This window comes from Cibotium barometz, chromosome 63, assembly GCF_041138505.1.
Source record: "Cibotium barometz isolate CiBa-2024 chromosome 63, ASM4113850v1, whole genome shotgun sequence".
Lineage (NCBI taxonomy): Eukaryota > Viridiplantae > Streptophyta > Polypodiopsida > Cyatheales > Cibotiaceae > Cibotium > Cibotium barometz.
Window position 1 is genome coordinate 26,522,243 of NC_141108.1, and position 24,268 is coordinate 26,546,510.

The 24,268-nt window shown below is 42.8% G+C and overlaps 1 protein-coding gene across 1 annotated transcript in view; it reads right to left on the minus strand.

Annotated features, from left to right (window-relative positions):
• Positions 1–16,759: 16,759 nt before the first annotated feature.
• The window catches only part of EMB2369 (tRNA synthetase class I (I, L, M and V) family protein), a 124,789-nt gene continuing 117,280 nt past the window's right edge, over positions 16,760–24,268 (minus strand). Inside the window, exons 17-20 of the mRNA XM_086795966.1 lie at positions 17,588–17,765; positions 17,382–17,459; positions 17,084–17,215; positions 16,760–16,995 (exon numbers count right to left, since the gene is read on the minus strand). Of these exons, the coding sequence (XP_086652092.1) occupies positions 16,777–16,995; positions 17,084–17,215; positions 17,382–17,459; positions 17,588–17,765 (607 nt within the window). The 3' untranslated portion in view covers positions 16,760–16,776. The remainder of the gene's footprint in view (positions 16,996–17,083; positions 17,216–17,381; positions 17,460–17,587; positions 17,766–24,268) is intronic.

Below are 24,268 nucleotides of genomic sequence, written 5' to 3' on the forward strand. Positions count from 1 at the left end.
CGAGGTTCCTGAAACTGAACCTACGAACACATCCTCTCTAGTCTCCCCAATGCTGCATAAGCTTTGGTCAATCTGGTCTCCGCTGCTCTCCTCAAGGAAAATATTGGGCCACTAAAAACCACGCCAAGGTAAGTATATGCATTTGTATACTCCACTGTCTCTCTTGACCATATGTAAAGGTGGGTACTGACCTCCTAACCCACTGTGCTGCTGTGGTGTTAAACACCATCACCTTGATTTTACCAAGGTTAACAGACAATCCACTGTCCTGTGCAAACGTGTGCAATGCATCTTAATGACGCTGCATCCCCTCTGGAGAATTTGAGATTAGCACAATATCATTAGCATACAATAACAGCGGAATCCATGTCCCTGCTAGCTGTGCTCCTCTGTCACCCTCCTACTCTACATAGTCCGAAACCTCATCCACATACATCCCAAATAAGGTGGGAGAAAGGAGGCAGCCTTGTTTCACCCCAACAGTGGAGTGAACCATCTCAGATATACCCTGAGTAGTACGTACCTGCCCCACAACTGTCCTGTATAAAGCCATGATTCCCCAAATCAGCTTTGTGGATGGGCACTCCCATCTCTTGTAGTCTGCGCATCAGTCTGGCTCTCGGTACTGTGTCAAAAGCTTTGCGGAAATCCACAAAGCAACAATAAATCCTCCTGCCATATATTCTGCCCTCAATAATAGCTCTGAGTGTCAAGATATGGTCAAGAGTGGAGAAACCTCTCCTAAACCCTACCTGTCGTCCTGATGCACATATGCCCTCTCTCTCTGCCCATCTACTCAACTCCTGCTCAAGAATAGATGCATATAATCTAGCCAATGTGTGACTAATCATGATGGTACGATAATTCCCAGGAAGCATGGGATCCCCTGACTTGAAGATAGGCACAATCGTGGACATATTCCGAGTCTTAGGAAAACCCTGACTTGAAGATAGGCACAATCGTGGACATATTCCGAGTCTTAGGAAAACCCTCACACATGGCTCGGTTAAAAATCATAGCAATAAGCTCTGCAAGCATATCTCTGGCATGAATAAGGTGCTCTGCTACCAAACCATCATGATCATATGCTCTCCCAGTCCTCACCCTGTCAATAAGCAATAAAGAAAGCACATGTCTCTGGGCATGGCTCCGATGGGTCTGGTAGGGGGCGGCTGTCTTGGTGCTGTGTATAGGGATGCTGCATACTCACCCCAAATATCTGTGGAGGTAATGGCTGGTGATGGTGAATGCTCATGGAATAGTCTTGCCTCGCCTAAGTCCTGTGACTCATTAATAACCGATACAAATCCCTCTCTAACTGAGCAAGATATGCCCTCTTCTTCCGTTGCACTAGGCGCCGGAAGGTAATCTGTGACTGTCTGTGAGATGAGTGGTAACACCCATGAGCACCTCTCTCTGTAATCTGATCCTCATCTCTCTGCACTCGTCATCATACCAGCTGTTCTGGGGCATGTTCCCAGATCATCTCCGTGTAGGCTGACTATGGGGATATGCCTCTGATGCTGTAGCATGAAGCGTCTCTATCAATATCTAAGTGAGCTCATCTAATGGCCGTCCCGGCTCCTCGGCACATAAGCGTCTGTATATCTCATCCGTGTACATGGTGTCAGTCTCCCTCGTAAAGGTATAACGAGTGTGTGTGGAGACCTGTCCCAATGGAGCGGTGCTGAACTGAAATGTGAGAGTGAAGGACAAGATAGCATGATCCACTGCTACTCCAACCGGCCTAGCGCCTACCATAAAATCTTGAAAAGAGGGAATGAGAGTGGGCTGAGCGATAACATAGTCCACTGTACTAGCACCATGCCGATGTGGAAAGCTAGTGAAACCGCCCGCTGTCTCGGGAATCTCTGTAGGTCATTCAGGATGGCCAATCCATGTGCAGTCCCCATGTCTATCAAATACCACCCATACACTGTATGTTTCTCATCCTGTGAGAGTCTAGATAGGCCCATATCCCTAACATCAAGCTCCCTCAACATCTCCTCTGCGGTATCATAAAATACTGTCTGGTTATGGGCAGTCCTAGCATTGAAGTCCCCCAGGAGAATGATGCCACCATCCCTGGAAAACTCCCAAATGTCATCATCCAAAATAGAAAAGGGAGACTACCCGCTAGGTGATGCATACACTAATGTACTAGGAGCAAAATAGCATATAGCAATGTAGAGATATCTGCCCGTCTCTGCCCCTCAGTCTAACCCACATGTACCTAGCCTGCTCATCTTTGCGGACTATATGTATCAGTGGATGGAGTTCCTCTCTAAACAATACTACCACTCCTCCTGAGCCCCGTCCTCTATGCTCTGAAGAACGAGTCTCCTGTCTACAAGCTGTCTCTCATCGGTATCCACTAACATGTGGCATGGACTGTCCAGGAGCCTCTGATGCATCTCACAGTAGAAGATGATGTCCCTCCCAGTGAAACTATCCTCAAAAGTGTTAAAATTATAGCAATGTGATGAGCTATGGTGGATCAAATGCTAGAATCAACATCATTAACAAAGAGATTAGATGATAATTAAGACATAATTAGTAAGCAATTAACTGATAGCTTAATGTAGGCATGGATAATCAAAAACCAGCAAATTCTCATTAGGCCAATGTCTCAATTTATAGAGTTTACATCCAAGCATCCAATCCCACTGATTTCTCCTTGATTCACTCCACCTCTTTTGCTTGATTCTCTCCACCTCTCCCAGAATATCTCCACACCTCCTAAATCTCCTCATGCTACCCTTTATTCTCTCCCAGTAGATTTTTCTCACCTTTTCATAGCTTCTCTCACATTTACAGATTCTCTTTTACAGCCTCAATTTATAGAGTTTACATCCAAGCATCCAATCCCACTGATTTCTCCTTGATTCACTCCACCTCTTTTGCTTGATTCTCTCCACCTCTCCCAGAATATCTCCACACCTCCTAAATCTCCTCATGCTACCCTTTATTCTCTCCCAGTAGATTTTTCTCATAGCTTCTCTCACATTTACAGATTCTCTTTTACAGCCTCTAACCAAGGGCTTGTTCTTGCACACACCCTATTCACTTGTATATTTCAACACCTCCCCTCAATTGAATACTTCTAGCATACCTGGACCCTATACCAAGTTTCCCTCTTACTTGATAGTCCGCGACCACAGTGCCTAGCACACCTCCCCTCAAGTGAGCAATCCTAGCACACCTGGACTCTGTACCAAGTTTCCTTCTTACTTGATAGTCCGCGACCACAGTGCCTAGCATACCTCCCCTCAAGTGAGCAATCCTAGCACACCTGGACCCTATACCAAGTTTCCTTCTTACTTGATAGTCCGCGACGAGTGCCTCAAGTCCCTAAACTCATAGTCCTTGACATACTCTCTCTCTCTCTCTCTATGTGTCCAAGGCTACTATAAGTGCCCGTGACCTTGACTAAAATGCTCACACATACATCTACCACATGGCCTACATCATCGATGGCTCAGAGGTGGTTTTACTTTGTTGGGGTAGGCTACATTGGGTTGTGGGGTTTCTCTCTCTCTCTCTCTCTCTCTCTCAGATTTTCACATGGCTCCTCACTCTTTGGAGCCTCACATCTTCTCTTGTCTTCAGTCTTCTTGTCGTGGTGGCAGCTTCTCTTCATGTGTCCATGTCTTCCTCTTCTTGTCGTGGTGGCAGCTTCTCTTCATGCGTCCATGTCTTCCTCTTCTTTCAGTCTTCTTGTTGTGGCAGCTTCTCTTCACGCATCCATGTCTTCCTTCAATGCTTCCTTTAGCTTTTCTTCTTGGTGTGGATCTTCCTCTTGGAAAGAGATCTTCTTCTTTCATGGCTAGGGCCATGAGCTTGTTCGTCAGTTTTCTTGCTCCATGTGAGCATTATGTTTAAATGTGAGCTTGTCCGTCAGTTCTTGCTCCATGTGTGTGTGAGCATTATGTTTAAATGTTTTGTTGACAGTTCTTTTGGGCTTTTGATGTTTATCTTGTGTCATTATGCAATGCAAACCCAAATCTATGTGGGAGGTCTTACCTCTTGCCTTATTCTGGACAAGGGCAGTGTCTGATCCCATTTTTACATTGATGTAATGTGCCCAATACATAATGCATATAGCATTCATTCTTATGCACATTCCCAAATGCAACTCTGGCTGTGAATAATCTTGAATTTGAGTGTGATTTGTAGACATTAACCAAGGGTTAAATGCAAAATGATGATTACCACAAATTTATCAGCATAATTTTACCAGAAATTACATTAAATCAAGGGTAACCAATTTGTACAATGGTTGGAGTATCAAACCATCTCTGAATTGCAATCTGAAGTTATAGGGATCTGTATTAGATACCTAATGGTTAATTTGAACCCTCAATTATACTAAAAAATAGTGATTAGCAGCACTGATTAATCATTGATTAGTAACTTAATCCTTTGTTTTGTGTGCAGAAAACAGAGTATGCGGGGAGCCCAGATCTGAGGCCTTAGAGTTCAAATGAGCTCGAATGCTTTCAAGGCCATCAATAGAAATTAGTCTAGTAGAGAATTAAGCCAAGAAACACAAGATTTGACCGAACATTGAATGCTTAATCTCTGTTTTACCAAAGTCACCTGCAGATTTGATGAAGAGCTTGGATCTCACTGTAGACTTGATCAAATTAAATTCTGACTTCACCAGCTTGTAGAGAACCCTTGAAAACCCCTAGGGCTAATAAGAGGATTTAGACCCATTTGATGTGGAGCAGTAGAGATTTTAATTTCTCCTCAGAAAAACGGCGCCTGCAAATTAGCAAAAATTGTGAGCTGTGGTAGGTGGTTTGCTGTGCTGGTTCGCTTGGCTAGAGCCAATGAAGTAGCTATGTTGGGCTAGAAGCATTTTCCCTAATGTTTCTCCTGGAGGGAGATCAAGCCCCTCCACTGGCTGGGGGTATAGAGGGCTAGTTGAAAATAACTAAAAAAATAATTATTTCTTAATTATCTACTAATCTTAATTAGTTAGATAATGGGCTCATAAACTTGATGGATTCTAGGCTAGGCTCTGATACCATGTTAAAATTACAGCAATGTGATGAGCTATGGTGGATCAAATGCTAGAATCAATATCATTAACAAAGAGATTAGATGATAATTAAGATGTGATTAGTGAGCAATTAACTGATAGCATGGATAATAAAAAACCAACAAATTCTCATTAGGCCAATGCCTCAATTTATAGAGTTTGCATCCAAGCATCCAATCCCACTGATTTCTCCTTGATTCACTCTACCCCTTTTGCTTGATTCTCTCCACCTCTCCCAGAATATCTCCACACCTCCTAAATCTCCTCATGCTACCCTTTATTCTCTCCCAGTAGATTCTTCTCACCTTTTCACAGGTTCTCTGACATTTACAGATTCTTTTTTACAGCCTCTAACCAAGGGCTTATTCCCGCACACACCCTATCACTTGTATATTTCAACAAAAAGCCCCTACATCAAGGCATAGAGATCCATTACAATTCCAAGTAGCAACTTTGAGTGTAGCCCCATAGGTCTCGTGCCGTCATGAAGAGCGCCTCTCCATAATCACCACTCTACCATCTCTATAGAAGGCCACTTTCCCTTTCTCTCGGGCTGCCCTTATCTCGGGCATAACTTCTTTCATGTGGGCAAGTTGCGAGAGTGTGAGGTCATCTCCAAGAAATATTCCAGTCTTCTTGAGTGTAGGACGTCTCTTCAAGAAGTCCTTCGCTTCCATGGAGGGGAAACGAATGATAAGTGCTCTCTCCTTAGAAGATTCGCCACTACCTTCTCTCTTCTTTCCCACTCTCCATGCCTTTGTGTGCATGGCTTCAATGCCCATCATAGAGAAGAGCTCATTGGTTTCCCCTTCCGCATCATCACGGTCTTTTAGACCGGACACTCGTACATGTAAGGCCCGGGTCTTCCTCCTTTGCTCCTCTTCAAGGGTCATGTTGATGATGGTGGGAGTGGCGATTCTTTACCTTTCCCTTTCTTGGCAACCTCGATCCATTTCTCCGCCTCGTCCATCTTCTTTTGTGTCTCTGTGAAAACACCTCCACCCATGAAGATGTCTTCTCTTTATGTCGCTCCTCCTCCTCTCGAACGATTTTGTTCCTTGATGGTATTCAGCTCTTCAATAAAGGAGGGCTGAAATTTTCCATCCTCAAGCTTGCCTTCTGAAGTGGCTTCTAACTCCTTTTTGAGGGCTGAGATTTCACCCGCTTGACATTTAGCATGCAATTTGGCCTCCAGTAGTTCCTTCTTTAAGGCTGAAATCTCAGCCTCTTGCTTGGATGTTCTCTCTTCGAGCTCTTGGATTTTGTCAAATCCCTTCTGGAGTTTGGAGAGGCAGTTTATGATTGCGGTAACGAAAGAGTCGACCATCTTCTTGTTTTCTTTTGATAATTGTGCTGAGCTTGTCCTCCACCTTCACGAGCTCCTCTTTAACTCCGGTCTTGGCCATGACTTTTTACAGTACTTCCCATAGCCAATGGAATGCAAATTAATCCATGACACCTGCGCGCAGCGCGAAACAGCAGCAGCAGCAGCAGGGGGAGGGGTCAAGCCATGTAGAGAAAAGAGAAGAGATTCAGCAGAGAGAGAGTTATGTTGCTGCCTTGGGGGCCTAAGGAAGGGTGGGTGGGAAGAGGGACGGGCAGCGCAGGTGGGAGAGAGGTGGGCGAACAATAGAGAGAGAGAGAGAGAGAGAGAGAGAGAGAGAGAGAGAGAGAGAGAGAGAAAGAAAGATCTATTAAGTATCTACTACTAAAGACCCAATGGACCTATGAGAAAGAAAGATCTATTAAGTATCTACTACTAAAGACCCAATGGGCCTATGAGACCAAAGTGATACAATAATGTCCATGGCATATTTCATCATGGAATGGAAAATAAAATAGAAACAAAACATAAACATAGCTATCTCACACCGGGGTGATACAAAACTGTCCATGGAAACTCATTATGGAATACTAGGAACATAGAAACATGAGAGAAGCATTAGCTCTGAGTAGATGGTATACCACTCGCCAAAATATCAAGCATGGGTCTAATGAGTATGGCTGAGAGGTCTCCCTCAGCTATGTCATGTGGAAAGGTAGCTCAATGGCGGTGGAGCATGTCCTAGATCTGGAGCTGATGAGGGGATCGTGGCCAATGGCGGGGGGGCCGAGCGAGCGAGAGAGAGAGAGAGAGAGAGAGAGAGAGAGAGAGAGAGAGAGAGAGAGAGAGAGAGAGAGAGAGAGAGAGAGAGAGATGTGTGTGTTTAAGAAAAGAAAATTAATTTAATTTTTTGAAAAAAACCCTACCCCTCCCCATCCCAAGTGGCAAGCTCCTAAATTTTTTTTAAGAATTTGCTATTTTTATTTGAACTTCTTTGGAAGTTATTTTTTATTTAAATTTCCTTTTTTCCAATTAGGAAAACTCATACGTTTCCCCCCTCTCCATGTCCCCTTTATTAGCAACATAACCTATGGTCCTTGTGTGCGCCGACCTTTCTTTATCATCCTCACCATTCTCTTGAACCTGTTAGCCAAATATCATATGCCCATTTGCAACACTAAATATACCACCCTCAGAGAAAAGTATTGTGTAACCTATTTGTTTGAACAAGCGGATGCATCTGAGAGAGCAAATCAAATAACTCTCTCTAGCTTATTTGCTTTTGTAGTTCATTATCTATTCTAACCATGGAATTAATGACAAGACATTTTGCAATGCACATGCGAATCTTTTGTGGGGGGGCCAAACGAAGACATGTCAAAAACTGCTTCTTCTACAAGCTCCTTGGTTTTCATGATGGCTTCTGCAATGTGCCTCTCTCAACCTCATGGATATTAAACCTCTGGTGTATGAATATCTATGTTAAATGTGCATTTCTCAGCATACGATAATATACACAGGCCTCATAACATGCTATGCAAACAAGAGGTCTTGCGACGATAAAAACACCCTAAGGAACCATAACCTTTAGCTAAAATCCCTATGCTAGAAATTCTTTGTGATAACTTGCTTACAAAACAAGACAATCTCTCTCTCTCTCTCTCTCTCTCTCTCTCTCTCTCTCTTAAAAAAGTAATTTATAAAATTTAAATTTAAAGTAACATAAAATAACCTGAAAGGTAGTTTTAAATTTTTTAAATATAAATAAAATAAAATAATACCATAAAATTTTAAAATATCTTTTTTGGGTATAATCCCATAAAATTTTTAAATTACTTTTTGGTTATTTTATGTTATTTTCAATTATAAAAATTTAAAATTAGTTTTTTAGAGAGAGAGAGAGAGAGAGAGAGAGAGAGAGAGAGAGAGAGAGAGAGAGAGAGAGAGATGTCTACCTTGAAGTCGGTTATTACACACTAGGACTGATTGTGTGTCATTTGTGTGTAGGTAGAGAAGATTTGAAGAAGCACAATGATTTCACATTGTCCACTCGGTTTACATGCTTATTTTCTTTTATGTACATGTAAGTGTATATGTGTGAAGGAAAAAACGTCAAAAGTACAAGGGAGCTTATGCTGGTGTGTCTGTGTGTGTGTGACAATGAGAGGCAGATCTATACCCTTCTAATGTGTTAAACCATTAAATGCAATCAAATATGGTTTTCATGCTTGACTTTTTTTTTTGTATGGAAAGGAAGAGTGTGTGTGTGAATAGAGAGCATGATATTTTTTGAACTTACACAGGTAGCAACTCTGCTCATGTTCATTAGGTAATTACTTTCTTCTATAGGATTATGCAATGATGGTATTGTGCATTTTATCTTGGAACTATGTACAGAGAGAGCACGAGAGAGAGAGAGACTATATGCATGCTCTACACTGAAGCTATCTTTCAAGAACATGCACAATGATTTACTAACACACCATATTCATGAGGAAAGTATTGTTGTGAAGCAAGCTAGGAGGGCCCGAAAGAGACCAGCCTCCCCATCCTCTTCACCAACATAAACCCCGGCCTCTCCAAAACCTCCCCACCACCAACAGACCCACTTTGCACAACCACAAGCAACCAATCGGTACACCAACATTGACATCGACAACCACGCAACACTGCTGTCGACACGAAGCAATCGACAATGAGAAGGTGCTCTCATTTGGCCGCTATATTAGCATTCTAGCAAGCATTGATATTTGCCATGTCGATGTCCACTGGTAAGTGCAAGTAACCACTTCACCCACCTTTTACTGCTTATTTTGACTCCCCATTGAGTGGGCAAATTGCTCCCCACACAGAGGGTAGAGATAGTTCAATTCTAGGGCTGTTTGTAGGTATCCTCCTGAAAAGTCCAAACACATCTTCTTGGATAGTCCAAAATCCTTTTCGACCATGCCATCTCTAAGCCACTTCACGTACACTTGTTGGCACTGACACAACACTGCTCACATAACGACCGTGCACTTACCCAAAAACCTAATGACTTAATCCATTGCGCATAAGGAACTTGCGTGCACACATCATGGTGTATGGCACCACATCCACTTCGTTAGCCCTCTGATGGGAGCCTAGAAAGCAGCTTCCAGATCTAATCACCGAAATGCCCCTCACCATTTAAGACAACTCTTTCTCCCTCGACCCAAAAATGCTCCACACACTGTGTGAGCCTACTTCATGACAAAATCAAAACACCCCTTTGCAATCTCTTTAGGGTCACCTACTTGTCCACCAAATGCCATACCATATTCCACTTTAGCCCCTTGACAAGGTCAGCCTCACGCCTCGATTCAAATGGGGCTAAATTTGACAACATAGTCATCCATGGGTGCCACTGGCCCATGTGCTCACCTTTCTCGCTCACCAGAAGGCCCGATATCACCACAACATGGTGTATCCTTGCCAAGTTTCTCTTTGGCCAACCGTCAAATTGGGCCAAAGCCTTCATCGCTTAGCTCGAGAGCTCTTACAAGAACTTGACAGTTAAGATACATTGTGTACACATGCTCACAAAGATCCTTTGTCATGCCATTTACAAAGAGCTTCCTGCTTTTGTGCCTTGCCCAACTTGTTTGTGCCTTGTGGCACCACGTTTCACCAACACTCCCAAGCCACACCCCCTTTCAAAGAAACATAAAAACGGGAGCCATCTTGTACTCCATCGAGGCTGGCCACTTGCCATTGGCTCCAACCCCAACTACAACTTCAACCTCTTGCCTCCACCATCTCCGCATCAAGAAAGAGGCATAAAGCCCATGCCAAAAGATGCCCATCAAGAAAATCAACTAGTGACCCATGTGGATGGCTCCCAAATCAGTCCCAATTCCCACTTCGGCCCCACTTCCATCACATCATTGCTTTTTGTGGGGAGATCTCCACTTGGATGCATGGAACCGACGGCTCCATATACCACGATTAGGATGCCCATGTATTTGGGCAAGATAGAGGCTTCTTCGGTGGCATCTTCAGCGTGCTCGTCGGTACAGATGGAAAGCTAGTAGCCCTGAGTACATAGGCACATGAATTGTGCTTCATGGAAAGAATGCTAGACTGAGCAAGAACCAGACTCAATGAGGAATTCAAAATAACATAATCAAAGGCATGCATGAAAATTGTTGGCATGGGGCATGCATGCTGTGTGCGAGAATGGGATTCGATTTTGGAGTGCCTTAATAAGGTGTAGTGGAGATTGTGGATGTGATTGGCAAAGGCATGAGTGCACCGATGGGTTTGGTGTGTAGTGGGATTTTCTTTGGGGTTTGTGGGTGGCTTGGTGATTGGGCTATTCGACAATGTACCAGCAAACAATCCGAGTTATACCAGGTCTACCCTCCACGGGACCACTCTACCCACACAGTGGGGTGAACTCTGCATCTCCCTCCTAGGCACCAAACTTGTCTACATTTGTTTCAATCAAGCGAGGTAGAGCTGCCCAAAAGGCCAAAGCAACACCGCATGTCACCATGCTTCAAGTATGCCGACCAAACATCCACAAACTCTTTAAAAGGAGGCTCACAATGGCACTTGGATTCATTCGGCCATGTTGGGCAAGCCACGTATAGTTCATAGCTTATCAAGGCTTCAGCCCACCTCGGTGTCTTAAAATTCTTCCATTCTCATGCCCAACCTCAATCACATCCGCCTTATATCGGGCAACGTCATTATACATCAACTATCAATTTTCTATCCTAAAACCATGTGTAAGAGTCGAAGAAAGGAGACAATAAAGTGTTGAAGACAACAATGTGTTGGAGTTTTGACTAGATGAAGCTTCTACATGGGCCCACTTTTTATCCAATGCCCATGCACACCACCCTATATCCTAGGCACCAAACTTGTCTACATCTGTGCCCATCAAACGAGGTAGTGCTGTGTCTAAAAGGTCAAAGCAATGTTGCATGTTGCCATGCTTCAAGAAAGCGGACCAAAGAGCCACCAACATTTTAAAAAGAGGTTCACGATGCATCCGGATCCATTTGGCCATGTCCTGCAAGCCACACATAGTTCACAGCTTATCAAGGTTTCAATAGTCCATCTGGGTGTCTTAACATTCTTCCATTCTCATGGACAACCCAAACGGATTCACACTTGTCTTATTTGCTAGCCTCGTCAAACATCAACTACCAATTTCCCATCCCAAACCATGTGTAAGAGTCAAAGAAAGCAGACAAAAGTATCAAAGAAAGCAGTGTGTTGGAGTTTTCATTAGATGAAGCTTCTACACGGGTCTACATTTTACCCAATGCCCATGCACGCCACCTCCAATATCCATAGGCTCTGCATGTAATGGACACTCAGGCATTTTTCTTTCATGAACATGCATTGAGCCTCATCATCGATAATTGTCCAGGTACATTTCTCGATGGGGGGACCATCGCGGGTGTAAGCATGGCCCATGGTACAATCCATTGCATGGAACTTCTACAATCAGCAAGACTCTTCCATGCCTCATCTTTGACCACCCTACCTAGTCAATGCACCCTGTCTCCAACCCACATGCTTGACACTGCCAAGTCTATCAAGCCACAGAGGCATGCATAGTTAGTTTCTTTCGACTAATATGGTTTCGCCTGCCCGGAGGGACGATATGGCTCCGAGAGGGGGACCTATCGCGTAAGACGCTTTGCCATCTCACCCACACAAATATGCACTCATCTTTTGTAAGATGACATTAGAATATATAAAGCAGTCTTACCACCATGAGCTCAATATCAAATAGGGAAAGTCTATGGACTCAGTGTACATAATTGCTTAAGACTATAATACATGCCACACCATTTTTAAGTTTGGCCGACCTAGTGTGAAAACTAGTTGCTTGTATATAATTCTTTTTTGACAAGAAATACACAATCATTCCCTTGCAATGGTTTACTTATGAGCTCTCTGTCTTCCATCTTTTTGCTTGCTTGTATAGTTTTGAATTCATGATTGCTTGATGGATGTATGCTTGAGTGGCTTTGAATGGATGTATATATAAGTCATTTTTGGCAATAAGAAAAATAGAGTTATTCCCTTGCAATAGTTTACTTATGAGCTATGCTTCTTCCCTTTTCTTGCTTGCTTGTATGATTTCGAATTCGTGCTTGCTTGATGGATGCATCCTTGAGTAGGTTTGATTGTAGGCTTCCCTCTTCAATTATCATCTTCTTCCCCTGCTTTTTGTGAGAGAGAACCATCATGAAGGATCCTCTCTTCTTGCCTTCATGGCCTTGTAGAAATCTTCCTTCACCCCTTTGGCAAGGAGCATTCCAATGTGACAATGGAGTGATGGCATGATGGACGAGCTAGTGCACCCACATAGAAAGTGGGGTTTATGGCTCGAAGACAAGAACCAAAGTCAAGTGCTTATCTTAGCCCTGCCAAAGCATGTGTCGCTGGGTCTTGCCTTTGAGCCGCAAATGCAACTTCCCATGTGGGTGCACTAGCTTGTACGTCGTGTCCTCGTTCCCTTGTCACATCGGGTGAAGGAAGAGCTCTCAATGTGACAATGGAGTGATGGCATGACGGACGAGCTAGTGCACCCACATAGAAAGTGGGGTTTATGGCTCGAAGACAAGAACCAAAGTCAAGAGCTTATCTTAGCCCTGCCAAAGCATGTGTCGCTGGGTCTTGCCTTTGAGCCGCAAATGCAACTTCCCATGTGGGTGCACTAGCTTGTACGTCGTGTCCTCGTTCCCTTGTCACACCGGGTGAAGGAAGAGCTCTCAATGCCTAGATGGAGACAAGAAGAGAGAATTCTACGTGACGGTTTTCTCTCACAAAAAGTACGGGAAGAAGAAGCTAATCGATCAAGCATGGATCCATCAAGTAAACATGAATTCAAAAGCATACAAATAAACAAGAAGAGAGAAGAAGTGATTGAACCATGAGAGTACCACGTTAGCATCCTTTTTGCCATCATAATTTTAAAATGAAGAGGCTTTTGTGACTAATTTTCTTGACATTGGGTCTATGGAAACCTTGCTAGCATTTCTCAAGTATATCCTCTATCCTAATCCACAGTGGTTCTATGTAAGATAATCCATGGACACATTCTAGTGAGGACTTTACATTAGTATCAGATCTCGAATTTTCCCAAACTATTGCAAAAGAATAATTGTGTATTGCTTATTGTCCAAAATGAGTTTTATACAAGTGACTAGTTTTCACACTAAGCTGACAAAACATAAAAATGGTATGGCCTCTATTACTAGTCTTAAGAAACTATGTACACTAAGTCCATACACATTTCCTATTTGATATTAAGCTTATGCTAAGGTTGCTTTATTTGTTTCAGTACCATCTTACAACAAACAAATGCTCGTTCGCACGGTAAGATGGAAAAGTGCCTTATGGTAGGTTGGGTAAGCAAAACCATGTTAACCAACGGAGTGGTTAACACTAGGCTCACAAGTTCATGTTTATGTCTCTAGACTTATGTGTGGTGATTTGTATGATTTTGGAGCCCACAAGGCTTAGATTTCCTTGCATTTAGCCAAGGAATAGCTTAGCGATTGTGATTAGAAGTGAAATCCACTCCGAAAACATGAGTATTAAGTTTCATTGGATGTGGATTAGAGTGTGATAGTTAATTTTTGTTCATGCTTTTCATTTTTTTTTAATGCATTGTTTGAATTGGTAGCTTAGAAGCATGTAAAATCAACCAAAAATTATATAATTACTTATATAATAATTATTAATTAAGATTAGGATCCTATCATTCATTCTATATCAAGTCCAAAAAAGCCTCAAAAAACTCTAAAATCCAAGCCAAACGAGCTCTTGGATTAGGAGAGTCCATAGTTGTGTGGAAAAAAAAGACGTGAGTCAACATATGTAAGTCTAGAGATGTGAGTCAATAGACGTGGTCACGCGAGTTAATTAGACATGAGTTTAGAGGTAGGTACACCTAATATTGTACCAACCAATTATTATTGCCTTGAAAACTTCTAAGGACATCTACTCATGTCCTTTAAGGATTTTCTTGTAATACAATCTATACTAGCTTTAATTTTGAATGAAAATTCTTGTCCTTTGTAATTATTGAAACATTAAAGTATAATTATTATCCAATAATTGCACACCAGTCTCACCATAGGCCTTACAAATTAAATTGGGTATCCCAAGCAAGCTTATTTCATAAAAATAAAGTATGTGAGAATCCAGGTGTAAGTCTACAAACACGAGACGAAAGACTCCAAAACTATATGTTTTTTAGAGTGTGACTTCCTAATCAATCTCGGACAATATTTAGTGATCCCAATAGCTTGAAACCAACGGACAAATAGAGGTAAGCCTTAGGCTAGTTCCCGATAAGAACGCCAAATATGTTCAAGTTAAGATCTTACCTTAATCTTACCGAAGCATGTGGCATTGGATCTTGCCTTTGAGCCACAAGTGCAACTTCCCGATGCAGGTGTGCTAGCTTGTTTATGGCATCCTCACTCCTATAATAGGTCTCACACAAAAGGTGAGGGATGAAGAAGCTAATGGAAGAGAGAAACCTACAAGAAAACCTATCTAAGTAAGCATCCATCTAGCATGCATGAACATACAAAGCATACAATTAAGGAAGAAGAGGTAAGAAGGAGAGCTCACAAGAAAACCATTGCAAGGGAATGATCGTGTATTTGCATATTATAAAAAATGACTTATAAATAAGTATTAACTTTTCACACAAGACCAACCAAACTTAAAAATGGGCCGATCTCCATTATAGCCTTAAACAAGTATGTACACTAAGTTTGTAGACTTTCTCTATTTGACATTGAGCTCATGGTAAGGTTGCTTTATATGTTCCAACGTCGTCTTATAAAAAATAAGTGCCCATTCACACAGATAAGATGACAAAGCACCTTCAGACGATATTAACCAATGGTATTCAAGCCATGAGCTTGGAAGGCCCGAACAAAGTACCAAGCGCCATCACTAGGAAGAAGAATTTGAAATCGGGTAATTGAAAAAGAGCATAGCTCATTAGAATAGGATTTGTGTAAGGCTCCTTGGCTCTAAGTTGTGGCGAGAATGGAAAAGAAGGTGTGCATGTGGGCCTTCACATATTTTGTGTGGTGATGATCATGTGGAGTGCTTAGATATGGAGTTAGATCTCAATGAGATGCACGTGTGCATTGAATACTTTGAAGGCTATAAAACATTGTACTTGGAAGATCTCACTCCAAGAGTATAAGTGCATGATTACCAGTATGATGTTGATGTTTTTAGTCTTGATTTTTTTCTTTCGTGCACTTAGTTATCTTATGGCATTCACTAATCTCAAACCTACAACCTTCTCTACCTCTCTGGTTTATTGTATGTAAAAAGCTTGCAATTGATGGATACAAAGTAATAGAACAAGTTGATGCATGGAGATAATGCATTCAACATGGATTCTATTGGTGCTTGTGAGATGATTACCAACGCAACTACTCAACCACTCAATATAAAGACTAAGGTGCTGCTTGAAACCTCCCTTCATTTGATCAGAGCCTTGGTTGCGGTTTTTCCATCCTTAGCACTTACCTTGGCATCCCCTGACATGTCGCATTTATCTTAGCCTCCATGTCACACGTGCATTGTGATTTAAGTTTTAACTCTCAAGTCTCAACTCTCTAGTATCTATGTTTAAGCTTCTAAGAATGTTATTGCATTTGCGATTGTGTTACATGTAGGTTGGGCATGAAAATGTCATTCAAGTCATCACAAACAATGCGTCCAATTGCCCTGTCTACATAACAATCATCTGCTGGACCCTCCTCCCTCCTTTGCCTTATGAGATCCACTATCACGTACCTTGAAACGTAACCAAGAGAAAAACACTTGTTTATTATGCTACCACCTCTGTCCCTTCTTTATTGCTGACTCCTTGATGTATCAAATAGCAAGCTGTTGCAAGTTCTAGTTTTTGCTTTTGAACATGAAAGGAGCACCCATCAAGATTCACATCCCTGCTGCCCCCTGCCCTCTCTATATTTTGTTTTCCTTCTCCTACAAGTCTGTTTGTTTAAAGCAGCCTAGTCCTGGTTTAGGTTTTCGCTACTCACTACGAACTCGGGCATGGGACATTGCTGATTGAAAGAGATTTAGTGTTGGTAATGCCACCATCATGAAGCTTTCATAATGCTGGGGTTTTTACTGCATGTACCGGCCAAAGCAAACAGGTTGTAAAATGCTACTATGCAGCTTAAGTTCTTTCCCAGCACAAGAGGGGTACAGGGCGAAACTAGAGGACACATGACAAAGGCAAACACTCAGTAACTCTAATAGAATTCCATGTTGAATCTGTGCCTGAATTCCATCCACATTGCCCTCCCAGTGGTCTTTTAACCATTCTTAAACCAGGATTTGTAGCTTGCAAATCCTTGAAGAATGAAAAACTTTATTTAGAAATGATAAGATTGAGGATTTTTCCGGGCACATAAATTTTCTTCACAATTGTCTTGTCACCTATATGTTTGCTTAAAATTTTGTTCTCAAGAGCTGCTGCAACCACCACCGTTTCATCAGCTCCTACTGAAGCTTGGATAGTTCCTCTCGTCTTTCCATTGATTTGTATGGGTAGTGTAATCACACCCTCTTTCAGATACTCTTCAATTGCCTGGCATTAGGGCAAAAAACAATGTTAACAGAAATACTACTGCACAGCAAGATGACAGAAAGCCAAATCATTCTCAAGTGGTGCCCACCTTTGGCCATGGCTCATATGCAAGGCTTTGAGAGTGCCCGAGGCGCTGCCATAACTCTTCAGCTAAATGAGGGGCAAAAGGAGAGAGTAACAAAACGAAATTCTCCAAAACCGATTTAGGTCGATTGCCCCACTGCACAGAGAGACATGTTCGTTGTGAGCAGTTTATCTTTTCCCTTCTCAGCAGGTAACAATGCAGGAACTTACGATGTCTTCAAATGTTTTGACCAGTCTAATGTGCACAATCTACTCTACAAGCATACAGCAAAATCTCAACATGCCAAGAGTTCCAGGTGAACCTTATTTGCTGCGTTTATGAACTCCATCATAGCTGCAATAGCTGTATTGAAACGCATTTCTTCGACTTCTTCGGTTACCTGCCATGATATCACAACAGCAAGCCAAAGGAATACTTTGCTTTATCTTTGCTCATAACTTGTTTTGGCTAATTACGCACAAACATTACCACAGGCAAGATGAACCAAAATCATTCAGTACAGTTAACCTTCTGTATGCACTGATGCAAAGCCCGAAGCTGCTCGCGAGAGGGTTCATCTTCTGTCACAATAGAGCCTTCTCGAAAAGAACCTGAAGACGTGGGTAATCCAACGACTAGTCTCCATGCACGAGCTAAGAAGCGATGCACTCCTTCTACCCCTTTGGTACTCCATATTTTGGTATCCCTAGAAGGAATTAAACAGCTCGTTCAATACCTTATCATCAGAAACAGCCAGTTCACGTGAAATCGCACATTCAAGCGCAAAAACCAACTGAATAAGAACGAACTCAGTGTTTTCTATAAATGCTTGCTGTGTGTGTGTGTGATTGCAGTAGACATTTGTTTAGCTAAACATATCATGTTAAAAAATCAAGAATTTTCACTTTACAAACTCGGATCAAGGTCTTCTGGCTGAAGGTCAACTTTGAGTTGTTCCATGTCATATGCACACATTAGAATGGTACTACATGGACATGGTTCTCATTTGCATCCACCTTTACGCAGTATTCTAGGGCGTCCTAATTTCTCGGGATTCATATTCTTAATTCTCTATTATCCATGGACATGGGTGTTGGACACTACATGCAGCCATAGTATGTTTATGGTTAAGCTTCCCATGTATGTGTATGCCAGCTGTATCTACGAGACCCTAGCTGCAAAGAAGCATATTAGGCATTTGATGGATCTTGGAGAACCAAATACAATACATAATGCTATGGATATTTGATGGATCTTGGAGAGCCAAATGCCATAGCCTTTGTGAATTTCAAGTACATGTAAATAGATGGGGTTTCTTCAAAAATATGTGTTTAGATGCATACATTTGTGTGCATGGCTTATTTTTATTTGTGTCTACTGTTTTGTTTGCCTGGACAATGCCTGGATTTCATTACATGTGAAGCTCATGGATCTAGGGATGCTTGGATTGCATCCATGGGCTAGTATGTTGCATAATCTGTCTGCAATTAACTTGTAATGAAAGACTTGTACAGGAATAGCATATGTTTGAAGGCAACCCACTATTATGCGGGTTTTCTATCTCCATGCATGCATGGCAGTTCAAGTATTTATGGTTGGTGATCTTCTTCTCCATGACGAGAAACCCCCATGCATGCGACATGCAAGCTTTTCTGGCTACATACATGCAACATGCAATGCTTAATCCTCTCATGCACCTAAAAATATGGCATGCAAGCTCACTTTTCTCAAAAGTAAATCATGTAAGATCACTTTTCTCCAAAGGAAATCATGCAAGTTAGTTAACTCAAAAGTAAAGCATGCAAAGTAAGCCTTTCTACCAATTTCATCTACTCGAGTTGCTCTTTCCCGGTTAGCTACTCATGTTGACCCAAAAGGTCATGCACAGGTCACTCTCTACCACAGTTCTTCATGAGCAAGACTCTCCCTCCCTTTTCTTCTAGATGCCTCCTTCTCGGCTGATTTCAGCCCTATAAATGCTGATTTTCAGCCCCAGTTTAGCTCTCGAATTGGCCTTTGTGCAATTCTTTGCATAGTATTCTCCCAGCCATATTTAGTGTTCTCTCTCTCCAAAAACGCTAAGAAGCTGGCCGAATTCTTATTTTCAGAATTGAAGTTCTCCATTCAAGCTTGCAAAAGAAGAAGAAGACTTTTCCCGAAGACTGAAGTTGGGTTGCTGTAAATTCTACGTTGGAGAACCCTTTGGAAGTGCTAGGCACTTTCCTAAGGCTGATTTTTCAGCCACTGGGTGGTTGATGTTATTGTAGGTGGGCTACATTTACAGGAAGCTAGGCTTCCATTCTCTTTGGGATTGCTGGGCAATCTTGGAGAGGGGTGTTGGGCACCATATTGCTAGCTTGTAGATGGGCTACTTGTGAGTGAGTAAAACACTTCTGAGGTTTTCATTCACAGTTATTTTGGAAGAGACAGTGGTATATGGCTGGGCCATGCCACCCGTTTCATGTACTTGTGAAACTCCTACTCCCTTAAGGCAATACAAATCTTTCAAAAGGGGGAAGGGGGGGGGACCAGCCCATCTTCTGGTCCCTAGTCCTGTGTCATTTCTTTCCAGTATTTCCAAATTGTATAATCAATTGCCATGTATTTGTTTTAAGATAGAGATGTATGACTGTGTATGTGGGCATGGCAGTGGTGATCAGAGGATGGTAATTTTATGATTTAAGTGTTAAATTTTGAATAACCACGCACCCGTTTGTGACACTGGTATCAGAGCTCCGGTTCTCTTACTTTGCATAAGTCTTTTAATGATATTGGATAAGACCGTGTAGGAATCATTATCCGTGAGGGAAGGTTAGGATTCTAAGGTAGCCCTCGTCTTATTGTCACACTCTGAAAGGGAGTACCAACGGTTTTGGAGGCAGTGAGCGTGTTGGAAAGACCTTGTGTCCCTCGTGTCCATGTAGGGGCATTGTTGTACCCTTGCGGCCTATTCCGTATCATATTTAGACATGAGTAGAGACTGGTCTTGGGTAAACAAAATTGTGTTGCAAGCAAAACATTGTTTTGGACAGCTTTGACCGTGTTTTTGAGTTGTGTTCCCTTGCTTTGCTGTGAGAAGGGCAACTCCAACAGCCATGATGAGTAATTCTCCACATCATAGTGAGGTTATGTTGCAGCAATTATAGTCCGAAGTGGCTGAATTGAAGTCTATTTTGGCTATCCTGGAAATTCAGCATACTCTTGAGTCTCTGAAGAAGAGGCATAGAGAACCAACACCTCATGCATCTCAACGAGCCTCTTCATGATCCCATACCCGCTCTTGCTCTCGTGCCTATAAACGTTCTCCTTCACCTGGACAGAGTTCTTCTTTTCATAAAAGCCATGCTAAACCGAAAGCCCGTTCTCCTTCTCCCACTGAAAAGCCCTTAAAGAGATTGAAGACTTTCAAGGCTGGGGATCAAGATGTTAAGTTTGAATCTTATTATGGGAAACAGGATATTACTAAAGCTCTTTCTTTCATTAGACAATTAGAGGTTGCGTTTGTGAATGGCAATTTTACTCAGAAGTCTAAGCTTCGTCATGTGGGCATGTATTTGAAGGATATGACTAGCTATCATGACCCTGTGAAAGTGGAACAGCATAAGTGTGAGCATGGTGGTTGGTGAGCAAGATAAATGTAAGGTAAATTTTTAAAGATGCATACTTGAGAGTCCGAACAAAAGAAATATGTGTGGATAGCCCGAAGTATGAATGGGGACCAAGGTTTTTAAGTTTCTAAGGTTAACAAATCTTGGGTGGCCCTTAGAAAGTTTAATAAACTTTAAAGGGCCACCAAGATATTTATGGAGGGAGGGCTACTCCACTTTTGGAGTACACGCCTCCTTTCCATCTCTCTCTCTCTCTCTCTCTCTCTCTCTCTCTCGCTTTTTGAGAAGAAGGAGTCGACTGGCTGCGTGGAGAACAGGGTGGAACTGGTCGCCTATAGGAAGCCATACACACGTGTGCTGCAGGTACAGTTCTGTACGGACAGCCGGCGCATCACACAGTTCTACACATGTGTTGCAAGTACTATCTGGCTGCGCTACGTGGAGAGAGACTAGCTGGCGCATCACACAGGCGGATACATCTGTCCAGCTGTGCAAGCAGCGCATCAGTCAAGCAGCTGCCGGTACACACCTGTACGGACAGGTACAGGCGGGTACAGGCAGTCCTGTCCAGCAGGTACAGGCGGGTATAGTTCAGTCCTGTCCAGCTGCTACAGGCGGCGCATCACAAGGGCGGCTGCAAGTGCATACGGGTATAGACAAGTTCAGTCAGGGTGCTGCAGACTGACTGACGTAGGTGGCTGCAGGTACAGTTCTGAGGCGGCTGCAGGTGTAGTTCTGTATGGACAGGTACGGACGGGTACAGTCCAGCCTAGTCTAACAGAACAGGCGGCGCATCAGTCAGGCGACTGCAGGGTGAATAGTACAGACTGTTGGGGTAAAGACATTATGCCCACCCTTGTAGTGTGTACAAGCCCATAAGTTATAGTACATAGAACACTTAGTACTTTTAATGTACTAAGTGCACTGTGTGTACTAGAGCAAATATACATGTGTGATAGGGGAGTCACACACTCACACTTGAGCCTGCAAGGCCATAGGAGCCTGGCAGAGTCATCTTTGATGATGATGGACATCATGGACAACAACCAAGGGCTGTAAATCAGCCATTACAGCATCAAAACCAACCCTTAAATGGTGCTGAAAATGGTCCAAATGGACAGCCAGAGATGGCAGAAGATATCCCTATGGATATTCCACAGTTAGAGGAGATACCGGGCATGATATTTCAACCTTATGGCATGGAACAGGAGCCACAAAAAGGTGATATGCAGGCTGGACAGCAACCTGCAAATGATGGTCATTGGGTACGAAGGTCCACAAGACCCTCCAGAGCCCCTGACAGGTTTGTTCTAGGGGTTGACTACTTGATGCTCACTGACTGTGGGGAGCCCTCGTGTTATAAGGAGGCTTTACAGAGGGCAGACAAGGCTCTTTGGGAGCGTGCTATGAAGTCAGAGATGGATTCTCTGCACAAAATGGAACATGGAAGTTGGTGCATTTGCCTACAGGCAAGAAGGTTTTGCCATGCAAGTGGGTTTACAGGCTCAAAGTTGCACCTGATGCAAAGCCAAGATACAAAGCCAGGTTAGTGGCTAAGGGCTTCAAGCAGGAATATGGTGTGGACTTTGATGAGATCTTCTCTCCAGTGGTCAAAATGACCACACTTAGAGCTGTATTAGCTTTGGTTGCTCATGATGATCTGGATTTGATTCAGATGGATGTGAAGACTGCTTTTCTTCACGGTGATCTCCATGAGGAGATATATATACAACAGCCAGAGGGTTATGCAGTAAATGGAAAGGAGAAGCTTGTATGCAAGCTGAAAAAGAGTCTTTATGGACTCAAACAAGCACCAAGGGAATGGTATCATAAATTTGATACATTCATGCAATCCCAGGATTTCAGGAGAAGTGACATAGATCATTGCTTATAGACCAAGAAAGCTTTGGATGGCAGTCTATTGATCCTCATCTTGTATGCTGATGATATGTTGATTGCCGGCAAATCTCGTAAAGAGATGGATGCCTTGAAGAAGAGGCTGCATCAGACCTTTGATATGAAGGATTTGGGTGATGCAAATCACATTTTGGGTATGCAGATACTTTGGGACAGAAATCAGCATGTGTTGTATTTGTCTCAGAAGGAATACATTGGCAAAGTTTTGCAAAGGTTCAATATGGATGGGGGGAAGAAGACTAGTACTCCTTTGCCTCCATATGTGAAACTCAGTGCTATGGACAGCCCACAGTCGGATAGTGACAGGGCTGATATGGCCAAGATTCCGTATGCTTCAGCTTGTGGCAGTCTCATGTATGCCATGGTTGCTACCAGGCCGGACATTGCATTTGCAGTGGGAGTGGTTTCTAGATACATGGCCAAACCTGGCAAGAAGCATTGGGAAGCAGTGAAAGGTGTCATGAGATACCTGAAGGGCACACAGGATATGTGCATTTGCTTTGGTAAACAGGATGCATTAGTGCATGGTTACACGGATTCGGATTATGCCGGTCATCCAGATAACCGGAAGTCTACTACCGGTTATGTGTTTACATTCACAGGAGGTGCTGTGTCATGGATATCCAGGATGTAGAAGTGCACTGCCTTATCTACTACAAAGGCCGAGTATATTGCAGCCACAGAGGCTTGCAAGGAGGCATTATGGCTATCTCGGTTAGTGGTTGATTTGGGTTATACAGGGGATATTCCATTGTTGCATTGTGACAGTCAGAGAACCCTGTCTTTCATGCAAAGACGAAGCATGTGGATGTGAAGTATCACTTCATCAGAGAGGTGATAGAGAACAAGCAAATTCAGCTTGTTAAGATTCATACGGATGACAACCCGGTTGATCTGTTGACAAAGAGTTTGCCTCCAAAGCGATTTGCTCATTGCAGACACTTGATGGGCATTGGATGAGGCCAGTTTCAGCCTTGATATGGCCTTGTATATTATCATGTACATGCTGATTTTTTCTTTTCCTTCATTTAAGGGCACCTTGCCTTTAAGTGGGAGGTTGTTGGGGTAAAGGCATTATGCCCACCCTTGTAGTGTGTACAAGCCCATAAGTTATAGTACATAGTACACTTAGTACTTTTAATGTACTAAGTGCACTATGTGTACTAGAGCAAATATACATGTGTGATAGGGGACTCACACACTCACACTTGATGAGTTGACTTATCCCCACAACTCTCTCTCTCTCTCTCTTCTTCTCTGTGTATGTCTCCCACATGAAACCCTAATTCTTCTCCCTTTAACAGACACGTACACACGTGTGCTGCAAGTACAAATCTGTACGAACAGGTGCACACCTGTGCTGTAGAGTTGCTGACACGGGTTGCTACAAGTACAGACTGGTACAATCAATCCATCCGGTGCAGAACTGCGCATAACAGTTGGTAAACTCTGAACATATCTTTCTCTCTTTCTTTCCACTGGCTTATGTATGCTACAGAGTTGTTTCTTCTGGCCCTTTGTGAGAGGAGGGGTATGGCAGTTTGAAGGGTGGAAATAGAGTTTGACAATGGATTTGTAATTGGGCTGAGTTTGAAGCCATGAACATGGAACAACCAGATGCGTGCTCAAGGCTGCCCCGTTGTATTGTCTTGGTTGATTAGAGGAGACCACAGCGTGTTACTTT